At 53.4% G+C, this 21063-nt stretch overlaps 4 protein-coding genes across 4 annotated transcripts; 3 read left to right on the top strand and 1 right to left on the bottom strand.

The window, feature by feature from the left end:
• Nucleotides 1-201: 201 nt before the first annotated feature.
• Nucleotides 202-2158, top strand: NECHADRAFT_31052 (uncharacterized protein; the record flags this gene model as incomplete). The annotated part of the gene is made up of 2 exons (XM_003053648.1): nt 202-1438; nt 1488-2158. 2 exons carry the CDS (start codon nt 202-204, stop codon nt 2156-2158), a joined length of 1908 nt encoding a protein of 635 aa, XP_003053694.1.
• Nucleotides 2159-3043: 885 nt separating this feature from the next.
• Nucleotides 3044-4364, top strand: NECHADRAFT_75101 (uncharacterized protein; the record flags this gene model as incomplete). Its single annotated transcript, XM_003053649.1, has 3 exons — nt 3044-3055; nt 3141-3233; nt 3585-4364. 3 exons carry the CDS (start codon nt 3044-3046, stop codon nt 4362-4364), a joined length of 885 nt encoding a protein of 294 aa, XP_003053695.1.
• Nucleotides 4365-18142: 13778 nt separating this feature from the next.
• On the top strand, nt 18143-19033 carry NECHADRAFT_73404 (uncharacterized protein). Its single transcript, XM_003053650.1, has 3 exons — nt 18143-18487; nt 18567-18694; nt 18744-19033. Exons 1-3 carry the CDS (start codon nt 18233-18235, stop codon nt 18964-18966), a joined length of 606 nt encoding a protein of 201 aa, XP_003053696.1. The 5' UTR covers nt 18143-18232; the 3' UTR covers nt 18967-19033.
• An 83-nt stretch (nt 19034-19116) lies between these two features.
• On the bottom strand, nt 19117-20219 carry NECHADRAFT_75103 (uncharacterized protein; the record flags this gene model as incomplete). Its single annotated transcript, XM_003054370.1, has 2 exons — nt 19117-19938; nt 19995-20219. The coding sequence occupies 2 exons, from the start codon at nt 20217-20219 to the stop codon at nt 19117-19119; spliced, it is 1047 nt and encodes a 348-aa protein (XP_003054416.1).
• Between the last annotated feature and the right edge of the window lie 844 nt (nt 20220-21063).

Here is a 21063-nt window from a genome sequence, read left to right on the forward strand (position 1 = left end):
TCTACCTTGTGCACCCGAAATTGCCTCTTTCCGATCGCATCGCCAACTTTCCCCAGAGCCTGGTCGAGATTGAGCGCGTCGAATGGGAGGCGTCGCGACTAACGTGACAGGCTCCTCTGCCTGCTGAGCTAGCACCTACTCACCTCTGCTTCCTTCCGCCTCCCGCTCGCACCTCAGTCACTCGGCTCTGGAGTCTTGACCATGGCTCAACCTCAACCTCAGGCGCAGGTGCCGCCGCGCGCATTCTCTCCCCCACAGCCCACGCCTTCGCCCGCCGCGTCACAATCGAGCTTTGCACTCCCACCCCAGAAGCGAGTCCGAACCGACGGTCCTCCATCGCAGCCCGAGTCGCCTTATGCTACATCTCCCTACGCCGCGAGTCCCGGGCCTACCGGAACGCCTCCTGCCGCCGCGAATTCTCCTGCGTATGCGCATAGCCCTGCTCTGCCGCAACCCTATGCCACGCCCTATACCAACGGCCATACCACGCCTGGCCTCAACCTCCCAGACGCACGACCGAACTCGACGCCCCCGATTCAAACACCGCATCACCCGCCCATGCCCCAGTACACAAACGCGACTATGACGCCTGTACCCGTGCCTGCCGTGGCCCCCGTTGTTGCTCCAGCTCAAGGGGCTGGAGCCATGGGGCCGCCACAGAGGCCAGCCGAGCGTCCGACAAAAGATTATGAGTACGACGTGACAGACTCGCTTGCTGGTACCGGCATTGATCTACGCGCTGAGGAACAATACATGAATGAGCTCTACTCAACCGGGTTCGACGAAGCCAGGACAGGATTCGCCCAGCATCCGCCTGGGGGCAAGGGGAGCTTCTACGGCGCAGGTCCTGCGAACCAGCCTGCTCAATCAACGCCCGACCAGAGCCAAGAGCAGTTCGCTGCCCAGCAAGCAGAGAGAGCTTGGTCTGAGTCTTCGATGCGACTTGCTGTGCAACGAACTCAAGAGATCGGTGATCCGTTTCTTATGGTGGCAACGCTTCACCGACGAGCGGATAAAATCGCACGAGAGCATCATCTCTCTCTCAACTTGGATCTCAAGAACAACAGTCAGACCATGGGAAAGATGAGACTGCCAGAACAGTTTCCTTACCCCAAAGTCAACATCAAGACTGCACAGGGTCCAGACGCTGCTCTAGTCCAGACGACAGGCTCCTATATTCCCCATGACGCATATCTGGTTGATCAGCTGGCGTTGCTGTCGATTGCATCCAAGCAAAGGCTTAGAGGGCTTTTGGAGGACGCGCACGTTGTGGCGACGAACCGGCAGAAGACGTCTCACGGCGATGTGCCTGAAGACTGGGCACCAGCGGCTGCGCCGATGAATGCGGAGCCTCTGCAGCCAATCGAGAAGCCAGCTGAGGGCGCAGATGCGGCTGGAGTGGAGAGTGCGAATGGGGAGGGCACGAATCCATTGAAGCGTGAGTATACTCGTAGTAACATGGCCAGTTTCATGCTCACACTATACAGGCTCTGCCGACGGTGCTGGATTGACAAACGGGGCTCCACCTGTCAAGCTACCAAAGATCTCATCTTACATGACGACTACGATGCGCGATCTTGCGCGACAGGAACGTGACTGGGAAGAGGCGCGGTTGCGAAAGCGACAAAAGCGCAAGGACGGTATCCCTGACTCTGGAAGCACAACTTCGCGTGCTGGCAGTGTGGCTCCCGGTACTCCTGGAACCACAGCTCCAGAATCGCAAAAGACCATGACCAAGAAGGAGATGAAGAAGAATCAGCAAGCCAAGGCAGCTGAGCTGGACAGTCACCAGAGTCAGAACACAACGAGTAGTCTCTTTGCTGGCCTGGGAGGCAAGGGCGGCCTCTTCGGCAAGAAGAAGACGGGCAAGACGTACGACTGGATGAATGTTGGGCGTGGAGGTAGTGGGGCTAGCACACCTACAAGAAACCCGTCCGGACTCGGTAAGGGAACGGCAGGGTCGGCAGCGGCGGCGGCACCGGTCAACATGGCCATGACGACGGAAGGACGCAACCGACTTGGAACCTGGCGAGAAGATAAGGAGAAGGGCAGAAACATACAACTACGGGATTGGGTCTCGGTGTTGGAGAGGGATGGGCGTGAGCACAAGGCACTACAGGGGGCCTATCTACGCTTGGACGCATCAAATCCCAAGTGAAGCCATCCAAGCTGAATTAAAAAAAAAAAAAAGCGGCGAGTAATGGAAGTGGACAGCAGAGGAAGCCGATGGAAGAAAAGGGGGAGAGACGCAAGCAAGGCGAGGAGGGAGGAATTGAGGAAGATACCCTGCGCCAAAGTCTGTTTTGTGACGTTTTAACAACTTAGCCTGGCGTTTGTTGTGTTGTGTTTTGAGGCATAGGAAGAGGGACAGGGAAATGCAGTCTTTTTGCATTCATTGCAAGGAAGCATTCAATTTCGAGATGTTGTCTGCCTATAGGAAAGGATAGGACGGCCATTGCCATGTGTGCCCATTCAGGGAGCCCAGTCTTATCTTTCTTGTAGTACCTTTTGGGGCTTTTGGGTATCATGTCAAGCCCAGTAGTAGCTCAAGCCAAGCCTGTAGAGTCAGGTTAGTGAAGAGAATTGTCAGATAGGAAGAATTGATCAAGCAGGAAATCTCTTGATGCGGAGATTCGGGTGAGGCATTCTCTATCGTGACGAGAACATTCCAGTTGACCAAAAGGGAGAGTCTCTATCTTGGGAGTACAGAGTGAGTGTGAAGGCTGCTCTCGGTCTGACAAATGCTTCACGTCTTGTGTGGAAAAGTGGGACTATGGCGGCATCACGCTTCCCCTCTCTTCCTCTCCTCTATCAACTCTTGAGGGTATTTGGAAAGGAGTGGCTCAAGATACTTGCCCATTCCCTTGGACCTTGTGAGCAAAGTTGACGCCCTTGAAGAAAACAGCCACAAGTTCTGGCCCAAAAAAAAGCCCAACTCAGGAACGTTACACAGGCATACTCCCCTCAGCCAGTATCACTCAAGGGAGACAGCCAGAAGAAATCCTTCGTGTTATAACTCACATCTCAAATACAATCACTCACAATGGCGATTGCGGTCAGTTTTTTTCGCATCCAAGACAGACAAGGGGGCACCCCCTGCTTTCCCGCTGGCATGGACCAGAACTGACCTCATCCCGTAGGCTGTCGGCCAGATCTGCTCCACGGCATCTGTCAAGGGGAATCTGGAACAATGTGTGAGGCTGGTGGCGAAAGCCGCGCGTGGAGGAGCCAAAGTGAGTGAAGAAGAAAGAAAAAAATGTCATGGTCGACGTATTAGAGGTTGACATGGTGAGACAAGTGTTTAGCCAACAAGAGACATCCCTAGATCGAGATCAACGTCTGGGGAAAAGGGAGGAGATTTTATCAGATCTCACACAGACGCTTTTTGAAAAAGGGCGGACTCTTGATCGAGATATGGTTCGTCTTGAGCCGTGAGACATGGCCAAGGGCCGATTTCTCCAAGACATACCAGCAACCCCCTCCATATGTCTCTCCTTTTTTTTTTTTTTTTCATGTCTTGCTCTTCCACAACAGCGAGATACACTCGTTATCTGAGCGACTTGCTCACACGGTATACATGACAGGTACTCTTCCTCCCTGAGGCGTCCGACTACATCGCGCCCGACGGTCAGACGTCTCTCGAACTCGCCGAGCCGCAACAGACGTCGCCTTTTGTAAAGGGTCTGCAGGATGCGGCGCGGGAGCACAGCGTCGCGGTGCACGTGGGCATCCACCACCGTCCCGAGCCCGAACCCGGCGCCGCCGTGCACCGCATCCTCAACCGGGCGCTGTACATCGGAGCCGATGGGGCCGTGGTCGACTCGGCGTCGTACGACAAGCTCCACGTCTTTGACTATGGTAACCTCCGGGAGAGCGCCACCGTGCGGCCCGGCCCCGCACTCACCCCGCCGTTTGACTCGCCCGTCGGCCGGATCGGGAGCCTCATCTGCTTCGACCTCCGATTTCCGGAGCCGGGTCTTCTACTCTCCCAGCCGGGGCCAGGCAGCCCTTGGGCCGGACGTCCCGCGCAGGTGCTAACGTACCCGAGCGCGTTTACGCTCCGCACGGGTGCAGCACACTGGGAGACGCTGCTGCGAGCGCGGGCCATTGAGACGCAGAGTTACGTGGTGGCTGCGGCGCAGGTAGGACGGCACAACGAGAAGAGGGCCAGCTGGGGGCAGAGCATCGTTGCTGACCCCTGGGGCCGGGTCGTCCTCAAGCTCAAGGGTGTCGTTTCCGACCCGAAAGATGTGCCAGAGGGAACAGCTGAAGAGGGTGCCGTGGGAGAGATTGGATTCGTCGAGATTGACATTGATGGATTGGAGAGGGTCAGGAAGGAGATGCCTCTTCAGCGGAGGACGTGAGTATCCCCTGATACCATGGTGTTGCGGCTGGATTGCTGACAGAACATATCCACAGAGATGTTTACCCCGAGTTGACCGCTCGCCATACTTGACCAGTAAAAGGAGGCATCTTGACCGCACTGTAAGGTCACGTTGCAAGGCAAACAAACACAAACCAAATCCATGCTCGTTCCCAGAGAACCGGGCCAGCCAACGGGAACGGTTTCCGCATAAGAACCAGTTAGCGTAGAGAATAGAATGGGCCATCTCGACAAAGTACCATGCTGTCTGTCCCCTTGCCTTGTTTGCCTTGTCGGTGACCCAAGAGTCCAGGTCTCTTTTTTGAAACTCGGCTCGAGGAGATTATCTTATCCACCAGACGTGCTGGCGTTGGGCTTTGCTGCACCGAGCTGCCGGGACGAGATTCACCGCCCTAGGTACCAACCTCTCGGGACAGCCGCACTGCCGGGGGGTGTACGGCATATAGCAAACATGTCCCGGGGTGGGTTAATAGCGGTGTGCTTTTTGCTGCACGGAGTATAGGCTGAAGATTAGATGCACAGCGGGGGAGTATACATTTTCCATCCTTGTCTCATTCTTTCTGCAAGGGAGGTTAATTACGAAAACGAAATAGAGAGAGAGGAAAACACTCAACAAGTGCCGAGATGAAGATCTGTTCGTCTTGGATAGTGCCAGCAAACTTCGCATTGCATATACCGCCCAAAGGGCCGATCATGGACGCACGTACACCGCTCAGAGATTCTTTTTACTGTGCCCCTGCTTCAGCTTGACAAAATAAAACAATTGCTTCGTTGGCAAGTAGTCTTTTTCAAGGGAAGGGGTAGTTGTGTTAGCGTTACGACGTTGAAGCGAGGAAGAAGTGAAAGAAGAAAAAAAATTGGATCCTGTTGATATTATTCCCCGAGGAGACTAGGGGAAGCAAGAAGGAGAAACCCGAGTTGCTGGGTAAAAATCTGCAAGTGCCAGGGATAGGGAAGGAAGGAAAGAGAGGCTGGGATTTCCTCCCCGTCGTCGGTATCATCAGCCTCGGCTGCAGCCTCGCCTGAGGTCGTCATGGAGCAGTCATTGCTTTAGGTAAGGTAGTATTCTATCAACGGCCTTGCTTGTGACTGCTACTCTGACAAGAGCCGAGATTTCTCAAAGTGAATGTCAATGTTTCATCCTCAACAAATATACAGTTTTCTTCTTCAATTCCTATTGTCTCGTGATTCTGTCGAGCAGACTTCCATCTCGATCAACAACAACTCAATCTCGCCTTGGCCGGTCACGGTCGTCGTCGTCGTCTAAACCAACATTTGCAAACCATGTCCCTGACCTTGAAGCCATCTCGACTCTGCACGCCCCCCTCCCCTTGCTTCAAGGTCTAGGGGTCCCTTGTCCATGTCCATGCAAGATTCCCGCTCCCATTTTTGATCAATTTCGTTGTTCTCTAGATACACACCCTCTCCACTCCAAGTCCCAATGCTTCGGTCCCGGCTTTCCGCCTGCATTAGTCCGGCGTCGCACCAGAACGAAAAAGGGATAGAGTCAAAAAGTCCAGGGGTTAAAGTAGCCGGGGGAGAAATGCAGGTTCAGGAGGAGCCAAAGCGAGCTGTCACTGCGACATCTTGCATTAGCTGAGGTGGCCCGATTTCCGCCCCCAGGGGTTTTGTTGCTGCTTCCATTCTCTGAGGTTCCTTCTGGCGCGGCTCCAGAAGCTTTGCTTTTTATTTGTCCCTTTTTTTTCTTTCTAATTCCGCCTTGCCTGGATGGTATCCGTGTGGTTGTTGCCTCCTGCCTTTTCTTGCCATCAAAGAAGACTCGTCATTTGTCACTGCTTGTGGCATCCACTTTTAACCCTCAGCCTTTCCCAAACTTTCCGCCCAAAAGGCAAAGGCAAAAGAAAAGAAGCTTGAGACAACAAAGCCATGGTGGTTATAGTTTTGTTTCCGCCTTGTCATTGCTTCTTCTGTTTTGCTATTGTAAAAATTTTCTTGCATTTTTTGTTTTTCTGATATCTGATTCAGCCAAAAAAAACTAAAAAAAAAAACTTGTCTTCTCTCAATGAACTTGTAGTTTCCTCTATTGTCGTCATCAAGTGCAACGCAACCTCTTTCACGGCTCGGATCGCTTGTGATCCGTTCTCAAGTGCCTCCGAGGCCGAACCAACCGACGTCAGATCTTGCTTGAATTCCTTTTTTACATTGCTTTTCTTTTCGCTTCGCTTCACGCTCGATCCGCGTCGCTTCTGGCGTCTCGGTAGTTGTCTCTATTCTCTCAACTTATCCTCGATCTACCTCGGGGAGTACTCATCCCGTCGCCTCGGCGGTTAATTGCGTTTCCTTCCCTTCCCTTCCCTTCCCGTCAACATTCAAAGACATTTCGTATCATCTCATCGTCGCGTTTCACGGTCCGTGTTCGAGTTCGCGCGCGGGAACCAAGCAAACCGAACAAAACGGATGAGCCTCGGCTGTTGCGTGCGTGCGTGCGTGCGTGCGTGTACGTGGTGTCACGAGCCCGCCTGCATCGTCCAACGACACACAGATTGTAAATGAGCGGTCCCGTCCTCCATCTCCTTTAAGTGTGTGCGTGCGCAGGTCGCGGGCGCGGGATGAGAGGTGCAAGCGCATCGGGAGTGGCATGTTTATGAACCGTCGTTAGCCCACAAGTCAACTGGTGATGCTGACCGAGCGGCATCAATTATGGCAGTGCATGCAGTGATGATTGTAATCGTGATGGAAACAAACATGACATAGCTACATTGTAGTAGTATTCTCTATCAAGAATGTCACCACACCCACACCCACACCCACACACACAGACACTCACACAGACACATCCATCGTCATCAACGGCCATGAAACGGGCAAGCCTCAAAAAAAGCTCAACCCAACGGGGATGCAATCCGAAGCCCGAGCGAACGAGCTCGAGCCCTCCCCAGGCGAAAAACTTTGAGTAGCTTCCCATTGGATCCAATCCTTTCCATCACCCCGGAACCCACTGGAAGGGAAGCCCTTCCCCGCAAGGCTCCAGCTCTCTACTCTAGGGCCTCTTGGTTGCCCAGCGCCGGATTCAGTCCCGCGTCGCCGTCATGACTGATGACCCCCCCCTGAAAGTCAATTCCACCATCCCAACCAAAACTGGCTCTAGCCCGTCGAAGCCAACGCCTACAGCTTCTTTGCCATGTTCCATACTGTACTCTACTAACTCGTCGTCCCCCCTGGTGTCATCATTTCGCACGAGGCTGTTTTTGCTAAATTAACTTATAACCAACCGTGAATCCCAGCCCAACAAACATGAAGGAGATTTGAGAGCGTCTATCTGTCTGTTACCTGGCCATCCGATCCAATTATTACGCGCCTCTATCTCATCTCGTTGATTTACCCTCTCATTTCTTGGACCGTACTGTAGATTACCTGTTGCGGCCCAATCCACCAGGGGCCAACTCAACTCTATTTTGCCTTTACTCCATCACCTCTGCTCTGCTCTCCAGCATGATTAGCTTCTGCCTAGACCTTGCTTGACTCCTCACGCTCGTTCGTATTTTGCGCACAGCGTCATCACCACTCACTCAATGCAATTGTGATTCCCCCTCTCATCACTTCGTCGTAAGCAAGCATTCCAATTCAAGGGGGCACGCACCCGAGCAACCCGCGCCCACAACACAACACAACCAACGAGTCCTCCCGTCTCTTGGGTTTGTGCTACTGTACCGTACTGTACTTGAATCCTCGCCCAGGAACCGTGGCAAACATTTGTACCCCAGCTTTCTCGGCTCCCCAGCCCTCGTCATCATCCTCCCCTTGTCCCGTCACACAAACCACGGCTCCAAGCATAGCAAACAATTTCTCTCGTCCAAGCATTTCCATCCCCACTCAATTTATCTCGCCTCGACATTGCTAAATCAGGCAAACACGGCGAGCCGACTCCGATCTCAAAATAGAATAGATGTCATATTGTTGTCACTTTTGCAAACATGAAACAGGAGCAGCAGCTTGTTCTTGAAGTAAATCCATTATTTGTTATAGTTTATCTCATAAAACCAGGACGTTTGTCTTTCCTTGCGCGCTGTGTAGCTAGCTGTCTTCCGTCTTAATAGATACTATACAGTCTAGAGGTTGAAAGGGGGAAAAACGCGTGGGGGTATCTTCTATCAATGTCCTGAGTCCAGCCCAAGTGCTCAGCTCACCGAGGCGCTGAGGCATCACTTCTCTTTTTCCCCCTTTCCTCTTCCTCATCCAATAGTCTTGTCTTGTACACCAATACAGAAATAGTACAGGGGAATACCGGCCAACATGAAACCACAAGAAATCCCTTTTGCTGACGACCCTCCCGCGAGGGATCCAAGGCCAAACAGCTAACCCAATAGTAATAAAAAAAATTCGTCAAAAAAAAAAGTAAAGGGAAGAGAAAAGAAGAAACGAGAGATACAGGCCAAAAGGGGAACCTCTGCAAGCAAGGGGGTTGCGAAAAGAGAGAGCAGAGCAAAAAGCAGAGAGCGAAAAAGCAAAAACCACAGATCCCAAGTCTATATGCAAGTGTCGAAAAGCAACAGTTTTTTTTCTCCCAGCCCGTTCCCATTTTGTAATACCTTTCCATATCCCCATGTCGAGTAAAACTCCCAATAAAAAATCTTCACCCGAGGCGGTCGCTTTTCTTCTGCTCACTGCATGTCTCTCGCCATCTCGGTCTGTCTTCGCTTGGCTTTCGGTCGCCCAATTCCAAATCGTACTGGGCTCGCCAACCCTTGTCTTGTCTTGTCTCGTCGGTGGCCGATCTGAGACATCCCCATCCCGGTTGGATCTGCATTCCATTCCGGCTGAAGACGCCCTTGACGTGAGTGGTGCTGAAAGTTTGGGTTGCCTATCGAGGGAGACCATGTGGAGACCGAGGACGACGACTCGAGCCGAGGGTGGTTGCGTGTGCGAGTGCGAGTGTGTGGTTGTTGTGAAAAAGACGCCAGGCGGAAAAGGAAAAAACAAATCCCAAAATTTTGTCCCGTCTATGGTCAAACGCCGCGTGCTGATTGTGGTATGAATAATTTCCAAGCCAAAAAGAAAATAAGAAAAGAAATTGTCGGCACTCATGTCGACGAGTGTATCCGTTTTCCCCAAAACCTCCCCTCGAATTCCGCTTGCTGCTGGGAAGCAAGGGATGGCTCCGAGCCGCTGTGTATATGATTTTTCGACAGGAATGCGTATTAAAAAGGGTATACCGGAATGCATTAAAGCAAGGAGTGGTGCCCCAAGCCATCAGAAGGTGATTAAATGGTATCGTAGTTGGGAATATCGCTTTAGGTCGAAGAGAAGACAGGCGGAAAAGGGGAAGCGCGCGTCTGTTGGACGCGGTGCCGTGTGGTGTCATGTCGTCGCCGGCAGGCCTAACCGCCAGCGTGGCCCAGCTTTGGCGTAGTCGTCAGTCGCATAAAGTTGGCGAGACTCATAGAGTTCGTCCAACAATCCAAGCGAGAAGACTCCTTAGTGAGGCTTGGGGCGAGGGGGAGGCTTGGGGACACCGGTTGTGTCGTAGGCTCCACGGCCCATGTTGCAAGGGCTTGATGATCCTTGAACCATTGTTGCTGTTGTTGTTGGGAGAACGAGTGAAAGAATGTGGTGTTGCTAGTGCCTGGTTGCTGGTCAGTCATTGCGTTTGAGACGGCATGGCAAAGGGGGGAAGATGGGGATAGATATAGAGGAATGTGGTAAAGACGGGGAAAACGACAAGTCGTAGTCCATGCGCTCGTCGCGACAGGGACGTGTTTTGGGCAAGAAAGCAAGCGAATCTGACTCACAAGATTATTCGTCGTGGTGCGACAGACAGTGTAGGCCGTATCCAGCGATTGCGGTCGCGATTGGAGGACCTAGACAGTGCAGGGAAAGGAAAGGCGACAAGAGAGCCGAATGGTGGGCAAGATGCGAGCGACACCAATATAATTGGAGAGTGTTTCGGAGAGGCCAGGCGAGCGAAGAGATGCGACGAGTTGGAAAGAGAGAGGCAGGCAACACGAGCGAGAGATGATGTCGCAGACGCAAGATGATGATGGGCGGACAGGTGCGTCTCTTTGAGTTCAAGAGAAAGGGGGGAGTTCGTCCGAATATGCTTTTTGCGCAACAAGAACAGCCCAGCCCAAATGAGGTAGAGCAACCCAATAAGTTAAGGGGAAACTTTTTTCTGGATCGTTGCCGTAATAGCTAGCCTCCAGCTACTTTCTCAGCTCAAGCAGTGCAGTCAGGCACAAGGCACGCACGCACACACACGCTGCACAAAGCGGATCGCTAGCAGGAAATGGTGGCGCCGGTCGGGCGGTCGAACGAGGGTGGGCCCGATTATTACGGGGGGGGTGTCTTGACTTGGACCTTGCCTGGGGTGGGCGAGGTGAGGTGATGTAAAGTGGTGGGCGTTGGTGGTGACAGAGTAGTAGAGTGGTTATGTGAGCTCAAGTAGATGACTGTCTTGAGTGTATTCCGACTTATAGTTGTTGGTCGTCGTTATCGTTTGCTTGTGTAAGTGATTCACTCTCAAAGGGATGGGATACAGAGTCGAGGAGGAGGGAGAGAAAACCAAGAGAGGTAAAGGCGGGCGGATGGATGATTAAAAAGGAGTCTGTAATAAGGGAGACGTGAAGTCGGTTGAGTAAAGTTCTGGGCCGAGGGAGGGACGTGGGAACGAGACGCTTTTGTACAGACCACCCATCCAGATGGCAACTACAAACCCAAGATGGAAAATAAGGAAAATTTCAACCAAGGGAACAAGGAGGCCAGGAGGGGAGGGGTGTACGAGTGTGTGTGTGTGTGCAAGTCCATGCCATGCCCATGCCCATGCTTCACACGGCTCCCGTTACTAGGTACGGCACTATGGGCGCTCCGTATCAACTCCAAATTGGCTGAAATTTGCCTAGGGGGTCCGTTCTGGGGGGCGTACCTGGGGGGAAGTGGAAGGGGGGCCTGGACGTGACAAAAAAGAACAAGCTCAAAGCGCAAAAAGAAAAAAAGGGAGCCATGGGTGGAAGCAGAACGGTACGGTACCTGGCCGGACCATGTTTCGTGGCTTTGCCTCCAGGGCCGATGCATGTCTCCACGAGGTAACCCGTGGCTGACCTGCCTGCTCTTCTCTGCCCTGTACCGAGCTTCTTCTTTTCGCTCGGCTGTCCTTTCTGCTGCGCTGCTACGTACTGATATTGCCCCAGCCCAAACTTCGCGGTCTGTGATCCATGGTCTGTGGGTTTGGCAAGGATCGCAGTGCTCCGTCGCCAGGGCAGGGGCTCCGTGGGAGCGCTAATCCGCACTTCAGAAGCATTCGCCGGCTGCACTCCCTCCCTTGTTCTGGCGCTGCTCGCCCGTCCTCTCGCGTCCAGGGACACCCAGGCCACCGGGCCACAGGGGTAGGGAGCCGCTGGGACTTGTTGCAAAGGCGTGTCGCTCCGGGAGGCTGGAAACTCATTAGCCATCAAACCTCCCAAAACGCTCCTCACACCCGTCCTCCAGCTGGCTCACCCACGCCCCCCAAAAGATCCCCTCCCCCTCTGGGTACCCTCTGCTCCTTGGCAACCTCCCGTTACAGCCAACACTGTCTTCCCTCACTTGCCCTTCTACGTAGGTAGACGTTGAACTGTAAGTTGCCTGTGACGTTGACAGCTCGCCGTGTGGAGGTGTGGTCGACGTCCAGAACAGCAACTCGCAGCCACTGATGAAGCTCGTGTGCCTGTGATTCTGGCCCTGGCCTAGCCTGGCCTTGCTCGCTCCTCCACCTGCCCAGCTGCCGCCATCCTCCCCCCTCAACGTCTGTTTATTAGCCACCATCGTCCTTGTCGCCATGTGCACCACGAGATGGCTATGAGCCCCAAAAAACCGCTGCACTCCCGGCGCCCCGAGGTGGATCCCCCAGACTGGCCGAGCCCAGCACCCAGCCAAGCCAACCCGCGACGGTGGAAACTGGGAGATGGGACCGACGTCAGGCAGACCAGACCCAAGGTCCTCAGCGGTACCCAAAGCCGTGTCAGCGTACTGTGCACCGCCCGCCGGCGAGGTACCTCGTCAGCCCTGGTACGGAGCACTCCATTCGGCCCCTTCTGGCGCTTCTCTGGTATGGCCAGGGTCCTCCGTTCTCTTAGTGCTCCCGATTGCGACGGAATCCCAGCACATGACCCCCGGTCCATCCCACCAGCTCAATTACCCACCATCCTTTCGTTTAATTCATCACATTTGAAACCTTGCGTTTGTCTTGTTTCCTCTCCCGTTGCCCTTGTCTTGTCCCGTGGTGTGGTGGAAAGGCCATGTTGCTGCTACGTACCCTCCTCTCGGCCGTTGTAATTTGTGACAACTGTAGACCGTCAGTAAAGAATGTTCCATCATGCGGCTTGCCTGCGGCTGCATACCGCTCTTGTGCCTTGCCTCCAAAGGAGAGGCTCGGCCCTAAACGCTCAGGCATGCAACATTGCTTTGCTTTGCCTGCAATTCCTCCGTCATGCAGCAGCTCCGAGCTGACGGCCTTACTGAGTACATATGCCGGCCGGCATCGGTAGAGGAGCAATGTTCTTGAAATCCCCACACATCTCGTGTCTCATCTCATATCTCGTCTCATCTCGTCCCCAAAATGAGATCAGGACGTGTCAGGGCGAGTACAGAAAGCCCAGCGCGTCAACCCGAGTAACACGTATAGTAAAGATCACTCTGCCGCAAGTATACCAACCTGCGGGTGGCGTATAGTCTCTCACCTGAAAAAACAAGCAAGCAAGACTTTGCTGTCCTATTGTTGTCGTTATTGTTGTGTGCGCTAGTAAATGCGGCATCGTTATATGTTGATTCAAAGAACTGCGGTCCTTTGTTACCCTGTATGTAGCAACGCCATCCGTCCTTTCTCCTCTCCCCTTCCTTTGTAAGCGGGGACTTTGAGGGTATCATTGGAGGTCAACCATTGATATTCAATCGTCATTGTTGGCCGACATTCGTTGATGGACTCATCCATTTTGCTTCGCTCCCTCTCAACCAACGAGAGCTAAACAGCATCCACGCATCCCTGTAGTGCTTTGGTTCACCGCATCTCAGACTGCTTTGTCGTGGTTTGCACAACCTTGTTCTCTCCGTGTTTCTTCCCACCGCCGGGGAATAATCGTCCTTGCTGCTCCTTCGCAACTTTTGCTGTCCTTGTAGCGAGGGTCTGCTAGCTGAGCTTATCCCTCGTATGTTCCATAATTAGCCACGATTAGCTCTGAGCCCAGGTCGTTATCCTCATCTGACCCGAACGGGTGGGTGTCACACAGACCGGCAACTGAGCCATGGCCAGTCGGCCAAACTGGCGAAGTGCTGTCATCACCGGTTTGAGACTCCTCGCTACCCACCCTGTCCGGTTTCTGAATGTACGTACTATGCGTAGCAAAGTGTCGCAGGATTCAGGCCCGTCTGTCCGAACATCCAATTCACTCATGGTTTCGCTTCATTCCATGCAGTGATGTTAGATAAAGGCGCGAGGGCGGTATTCGCATTCGTAGCCGCAGCCCCCCTCGTACAAAAACTGCCGTGTATCGTAGACATGGTAGTTCTTCGGCCGAATCATCCAGTCGCTTCTCGGATCGCAACCATGCGACCCGCTTGCGGTACCGAATCCCAGGGAAGCGGAACCTTTGGGGCTGTTATCTCGCTGCCTAGTTGGCATCTAATGTGAATCTCGGGCCATCTGGTCTTGAGACATTGACGACATGGCGCCATGACAGCGCTTGATATGTCTGTATACAGTCCCAATGAGATGGCATCCACATGAGCTGCGATGCCAATTCTTCCATGTGGCCTAGAATAGATTCATGCTTGAATCAGCAAGCGAGCATATTCATGCTTCCTCAACATAATGAAGAATATGTATTGAGGACCGAGGCAATATAGCTGTTTCACATTCAGCTGCTACCAAATGAGACGTCGTCAGGTCAGTGACATCCAGGGATCCCTTCCTGTTGTTCGGAGTACCCTACCCTTCCAAGAGACCCCAACCCTGCAGCCTCATGCAGCGGGAATACTGCCGGTCTCGCCTAAGTCTGGGTCGCCGTCCCGCAACTTGGTAACTCTGCACCGGTGCAAGCTTGGCTTCATCGGTCCCATTCGTCAAAGAGCCGGCCTCAACTCTCCACGCGTCTATCGTTACCGTGTGACAGTTGACGTTGGCAGTTGACGTTGACAGTAGTGCAAAGGCGGCTCTTGGCTTCAACCTCCTGTGAGCAACGTACGTTTGCTGGTTGTCGACACCTCAACCGGCAGACCAGACCAGTGGCTGGGCACGTGCTCCCCGTTTTTCTTTCTTTTTCCCTTCGAGACGAACTTCTGGAACCCTCTAGGTATACTTTGTAGCATCCCAGCTTGTCGGTCAACCGTGGCTCCTTGTTCGGTGGGCATCGCGGTGGACCAACGGGGCTGCATGGAAACTTTCCAGAAGGCTGTCAGTCGGCCTGAAGCTCCACGCGAGGATACTTCGTACCGTGTCAGCAGCGGGCATGAGGCTGGGGCGCACTGTAACAAAGGGTCAACGCTCAAGCGCCAGGACCGTGGTCCCAAGCGTCAGCTGCTCCAGCACGTCTCTTCGGTCTGGGTTTCGTACCAGGCAATTTTGGCAGCCTTGATCTTGTGGAGACGACCATGGATTGGGATGAACTGCCAACAACTCCCGTCCTGCAACTTCAGGGGTAGGCCCAGGACATGCGCCCTAGCGCGGCCGGGCAGCCCACACGTTGTGGCGGGTTGCGCAGACCGTAGTGCCTCATCGAAGCCCCGAACCTTCAGCGTTCCTGCATTAGCCAATTTCCAAGCGCCATATTCGGCTTTGAAACAGGGGTTGGCGTCGCCCATTCGGTTGGATACCAACCTCCATCCAGCCCTCTCATCGTTCCGTCAATAGCATCCACAGGTGGCGCTTCTCGATGGCGGTTCCATGAGGTCTCGTTTTAAACCGACGTCAGATGATTGGGAAGGCGAACGCCCTATGGTCTCATCTGTCGGATGCTGTTGTGGTGCCTCAGTGTCATGTGACTTCTGTTATCCAACGCTCTGGATCCTTGCCGAGATCAGCAAGCCTCCACCGGCCTATGGAAGTCAACCTACCCAGCTGGGACATCTTCATCTGCTTCAACTGAAAGTTCCTTTCTCAGTCCAGGGGTCATCGTGTGATAGGAATCCGTCGTCGTCCACATGGACGTTCCACACGGGCCTTTGCGATCCGTCCCCAACCTCATCTCGTGGTCGAAGAAGCCATTTGCTTAGATGCTCCGTAGCTAGATCCGAATGCCCACCGTCTCAATAAACCCCGGCCCCGGAGGGCAGGCCGGGAGTCGTTTCGTGGAGATGGTGCTGGGGTGAGACTGGCATGTTGCCTACTGGCTCGGGATGAAGGCGTAATCGTATGCCCGGACCATCCTGTTGTCACTGAGCTCGGAGCTATCGATTTGCGTTATCACACTATCGCAGCCTTCTCTGCTAAGTAGACCGGCTGCTTGTAGATCGTGCTTGTAGCGTTGTGTCTGTGTCTCCAATTTCTGCATTGGCTTAGACAGGCGCGGAGGCAATGCTGGCGCGACCATGTACAACGCCTCTGCGACAACAATCGTCTGGGCGCAGGTATCAGACAAAGGCTGAGGGCTGCTGAGATGAGGACCCTTCTTGGCATCACAAATGGTGGGGTCTTCATCAAAGTCCACCTATCGGGTCCATGACACATGTGGCCCAAAGCCATCGCCCAACCGCCAGGTTCAACTGGGGCAGAACTCCTGTGGCCGCCTTCCAGAAGCCTCAGCGAACAGTCCTGCAGATCAGGATCGGGGCTGCTGGAACAGGGCGTTGTGTCTGACCCGCAGAAACGTCACGGATGTTCGCAACTCGGTACTCTGTAAGAATTCGGTGGCGATCTCTGGGCGCTGGGCATCAACCCAACACGAAGGGCACCAAAGCCGTCAGTTGATCTTCAATGGAGGCAAGTCCGTAGCTGTGCCCATCATCCTTCATCGCGTTGGTCTAGCATCCCCGGATCACTGGCGTTACCAGCCTCTGGAATATCGTTTGAGCGCACTTCCAGCTAGGCCAACTGCTCCATTGAGATACGGTTCATGTCGCCGGGGAACCGCTTCCGCGAGCGCAGGGCTTCCGTGTCGAATCCGCTGGGTAATTTTAAAAATTTTCGTCCTAATGAACTCCGTTGTTCCTGGTCCGGCTGTGGGGACAGGGAGAGGCCTCTTAATTAGGTAAGGGACCTTCTGGAAGGACGATCTGCGAAGCCAGCTGTTCTTTCTGGAGTGAGCGCATGTGTCGTTCGAACCGGGTGGGCTCCCCGGACGATGGGCCGAGCCAAACGAGTCAAGTTTGGGTCGGCGCAGGATCCAATGCCTTCCGCGCCGCCCTCCCGGAATGATCGATATCGAGATGATCTCGACGCCCAGAGAACCCAACAGCCTCTGGGGCGTCGATACTGTGGGTGCATGTGCCTGATCTACGCTGCGGATTAGCCACACGCCGTGTTCGAGCTTCCTGGGTACGAACTGAGCTGGGTCTCGCCTTGGAGCCTCCAGGGCTGCTGACTCAGGGAAATGCGACCCCTATCCGTTGGGGCAATCTCGTAGTCCGGGGAAGCAGCGTGGCACAGCGTCTCCCGAACAACCGCCAGATGGGTAGCATTGCGTCGGGTCCTGAAGCGAGACAGATGTGGGCTTTGACGCGGATCGTGCCGTTTCGTGTAAGTGTGACCGAAATCGATGAAGACTCCCGGGTAGGCTATCAGGTCTTTGGGCGTGATACTGCTTTGGTCATGCATCGGCTGTTATCAATCGAGTGATGTATGAGCTGAGTTTTGGTGCTTGAAGCTGGGGTTCCGAATACGATTGGGGTCTCCTTGCTTCACCGGAAATCTTGCTCGGGAAGGAGCCTTTATCTGGCAATCAGGTGCCGTTCCTGCCAGCGTTCTCTCGGCGTGTGCCTCTAGGGTAGCCGAGCAGACAGGATTGGATGGGAGGGCTGAGCTTCGTCAAGACAAGTTTGCCAGAACAATAGCTGACGTTCAATTTTAGTATTTCCGCTGTTTGTGTATGGAATTTATCCAGCTATGGTTCTTCGCGGTTGTCCAGATACCTGTCGTGATGTATTAGCTGGTCCTTGTCCTCGTCAAGAATCGACGGGTCAGAACTTGTCTTTCAATTCCATCGAAGTGTTTACCAAAGCATGACCATATACACGCACCCATCTTCTGCGAGATAGCACTGGAGCCATGATATCCTCACACAGGATCTACTGTACTAGAGGGGTGTTTATTACAGGCCTAATTGGCTTCTTGAAGTATCTCAACGCCAGTAACAGAGTACTTCATGGCCCAGCGACAGTTGTATTTGTAGAGCCTCCCCTCAATTGCTACGACAGAGACCGTAAAATAGAAAGGAAAACCTCGCTATTCAACCACGGAAACCACACGCAGAAGCAAGGTACTTATTGTAACAATCGTCTGCGTGTGGATGGGAGGTCTGAGGCAACTCAATCCTGAGCAAGCTTCCAAGTAGGTACACTTCAATGCTTACATGCAACTCAACTACATCAGTCAAAGAAGGAGCCGCCTGGAGCATGTCCAAAAAGGCCAAGAGGCTCATCGTAATTCAAACTTCTGTACTTACTGACATTCATGACTGAAGCCCCAGACCATACTTGGCTGCATTCTTCAACATGAACCACAGTCGCCGGGCCCCACCGAATTAGGCAAGTACCTCAGCCACCTGTCCAGCCTCACCTCCACCCCGCCATCGCTGACGCAGCTAAGGTGGACATCCATCCTGTTCAACACGCCGACACCGACAGCTATCCAAGCATACCGCCAGAGCTCCGTGAAGCTTGCAAACACAACCACCGCACCCCGAGACACACACAAAGCCGCCCACAATGTCAATCATCCAGCAGCACACCAGCGCGACACTTAGCGATGCCTGGCGCACCATCAACATCGATGCCCTGAACGAGGACTCCAGCGTCAACTTCGACACCTCTACCCTCCACCCCCCACAGCCCGAGATCGACGAGGCGGAAGTGCGACAGCTTGCGGGTCAGGTTCGGCAGCTTCTGAGGGGGGGCGACCCCGAAGGCGCCTTGAGGGGATGCTTGGATACACCTGTCTACAATGGAACAGATGCCGCTAAGGTATGTCAAGCTGAACCCGCAGACCGACACGGGTAGCTCCCCGGAAGGGCAGGATCTAACAACTTATGTCTTTCAACAGGACGCCCACCTGCATACTATCATCGAGGTTCTCCAGTCGATCAAGGCGAGCGAAATGTCACCCCTGCTCAAGAGCCTCTACGCATCCGAGGGCGGCGCCGAGTGCCTGGACGTGCTCATGAAGTACATGTACGTTGCTTCAATGAAAATACCGAAATCAACTCTAACAAGTCCTCAGCTACAAGGGAATGGCCACGGTTCACCCTGGAAACGCCTCGCGATCACCAAACAAGGTCACACCTGAGCCCACAGGCTTCTCTCAGATCGGAGGACGACCTGGCGGAGCGAACGAGCCAGCGACGACGGCCATGAGTGTGCTCCTGAGCTGGCACGAGAAGGTTGTCGAGGTTGCTGGACTGGGCTGCATCGGACGAACCATGACGGACTGGCGCAGGGTGTAGAACAGGACGGCATGTACAATGATGGCGAGCGGGCTGAGAATTCCATAGACTGGGGAAACCGACTATCACGAACCGCGCGGAATTACCCTCGCGCGGGATTTTGCCATTGATTTACAGTTGTGTACAAACACAACAATCTACCCATCTGGTCTACTTTTGCTCCAAGATATCCTTCAAGTTGACTTGACCGCTACCCCTAGCTAGGGGTTTTGGCTGATTCTCGCCCTCATGCCATCCGATCATGTATATGATTCTAAAGGTCGCTGGAATAGTCCCGTCCGGGTTACCATGTAGTTCGCGGTAGATGGCATCACCGGCAATAAGGACATCTCGCTGGATAGGCCCCATCTCCCTCCCGAGGATGGCATTGCCTTCTCCCATGGCCTGGAGATCCTGCATCAAAGCAAATGTATCGGGATAGTCAACAATAATGTCGTCGACATCCACGGTCAACATCTTGAAGCCGGCTTTCTGAAGCAAGCCACCCACGTCTCTCACATCAGCCAGCGGAGAGACCCGAGGAGACATGCCACCACGTCTTTCTGACTCGGCCAGCTGAAGTGAAGTACGCAGTTCAAACAGTGTATCACCTCCAAGCATGGCGCCGATAAAGGGACAATCCGGTTTAAGGATGTTGTTGATTTGAGTGAGGACACCGGGCAAGTCGTTGATCCAATGAAGACTCAATGAGCTCATCACTAGATCGAATGAGGCTGGCTCATATGGAACTGTCTCCTCATCGTCTAGGACCTGCCGTGTAATCTTGAGTTGCTTGTTAAACTCAAGATCGGCATCTCGATAGAGTAGTGAATGAGAGGAGTCTGCGGCAACCAACTCATCGATCCTTGTGGATAAGGGTGGAGAGACGGGCATCGCAGGATCAGGATCAGGGTTCTCCTGGACTAAAGCCCTCGCAATATTGCAAGAGTTTGCACCGAGATCTAGCACTCGAGGGAAGTGTCGGTTGATGTCCTAGATACAAGGTTAGACATGGGTGGGCTGTTCCAACGACACAGGATGATGCTTACAAGGAGTCGTTCAGACAGACGGATGGCAACCTCATCCTTGAGGTAATCAGCCTCCCGACTCTCTTCAGGGTTGATGGCAGTACGCTCCTTTTGAAGCCATTTTGTTCGTCGGTTGAAGACTTGAAAGCGGGGAGCACCCGCAGCTTGAACGGCGTAGAAGCGTTGGTTTGAGATGGGGCGGCAAAGATTAGCAGGCCGTGACAATGCCCGCAAACTACAACGCATTGTGGATAATGACGATGTGCATAATGACATGGCACAGAGGTCTGTAGAGTATATCTACAGACGGTGACAGACAATTCAAAGATTTATGTAGTTGGTCTGGATGTATGGAGGTGGAATTTTGATAGACAAGCCAAAGTCATGATGAATTTGGAGCTCTTCAGTTGACTGCGCTCTAAAGTGGATGACGCACGGACCAGGACGACTCAAACGATGGGCATGTAGTCGCAAAAAAAGATGAGACACCAAATCAAGACTCTCGAGTTTCTGACACCAGAAATGCCTTGAGTATGATAGATAAAATATAAGAAAATTCTGAAAAATAGATGAATGAAATATCCAAGTACCTTTAATATCATTTATTATTTTCATATCTGATTTAGCTCATAATATGCTATACAGCGAATACTCTTTAATGGCTTAACTGAGCGCAGCCGTCCTGGTGTCACGTTTTTTCAACGACCGTGTGGTAGGCTCTTTCTGGCAGTTGGCACACCTGCAGGCGTGGAGCAGGAAGAAGACGACAGGCTCGTTAAAGGCCCAGGAGCCCATTAGGCTTGGACTGGCCTCCATCCAATGCACGGCCGAGTCGAGTCGCTCGCTCACTGGAGATGACCTAGACTACGGCCCTCCTGAACGGGCATGGAAGAAAGAACACGCACCCAACCTGACCTCCGTTTTCAATCCCACGGCACTTCCGCCTCTTCTTCTCACTTCTCCTATTTTTCTTTCCTTCAGCCAAACTCGTCACGCTCAAGTTGGTCGCTTCGCCCGCCTCCACGTATCTTGTCGCATCCTCCGTCGATTAACCCCCCGACGCATCCGCTTGTTCCCTGGCCCACGGGGC

The sequence above is a fragment of the Fusarium vanettenii genome (assembly GCF_000151355.1).
Source record: "Fusarium vanettenii 77-13-4 chromosome 1 genomic scaffold NECHAsca_1_chr1_3_0, whole genome shotgun sequence".
In the NCBI taxonomy this organism is placed as follows: Eukaryota; Fungi; Ascomycota; class Sordariomycetes; order Hypocreales; family Nectriaceae; genus Fusarium; species Fusarium vanettenii.

Excerpts from the sequence above, each read along its gene's own strand:
- NECHADRAFT_73404 (XM_003053650.1), top strand. The coding sequence starts at position 18,233 with ATGTCAATCATCCAGCAGCACACCAGCGCGACACTTAGCGATGCCTGG. Across the intron at positions 18,488-18,566 it reads ATGGAACAGATGCCGCTAAG|GACGCCCACCTGCATACTAT; the intron begins GTATGTCAAGCT and ends GTCTTTCAACAG. Across the intron at positions 18,695-18,743 it reads GACGTGCTCATGAAGTACAT|CTACAAGGGAATGGCCACGG; the intron begins GTACGTTGCTTC and ends ACAAGTCCTCAG.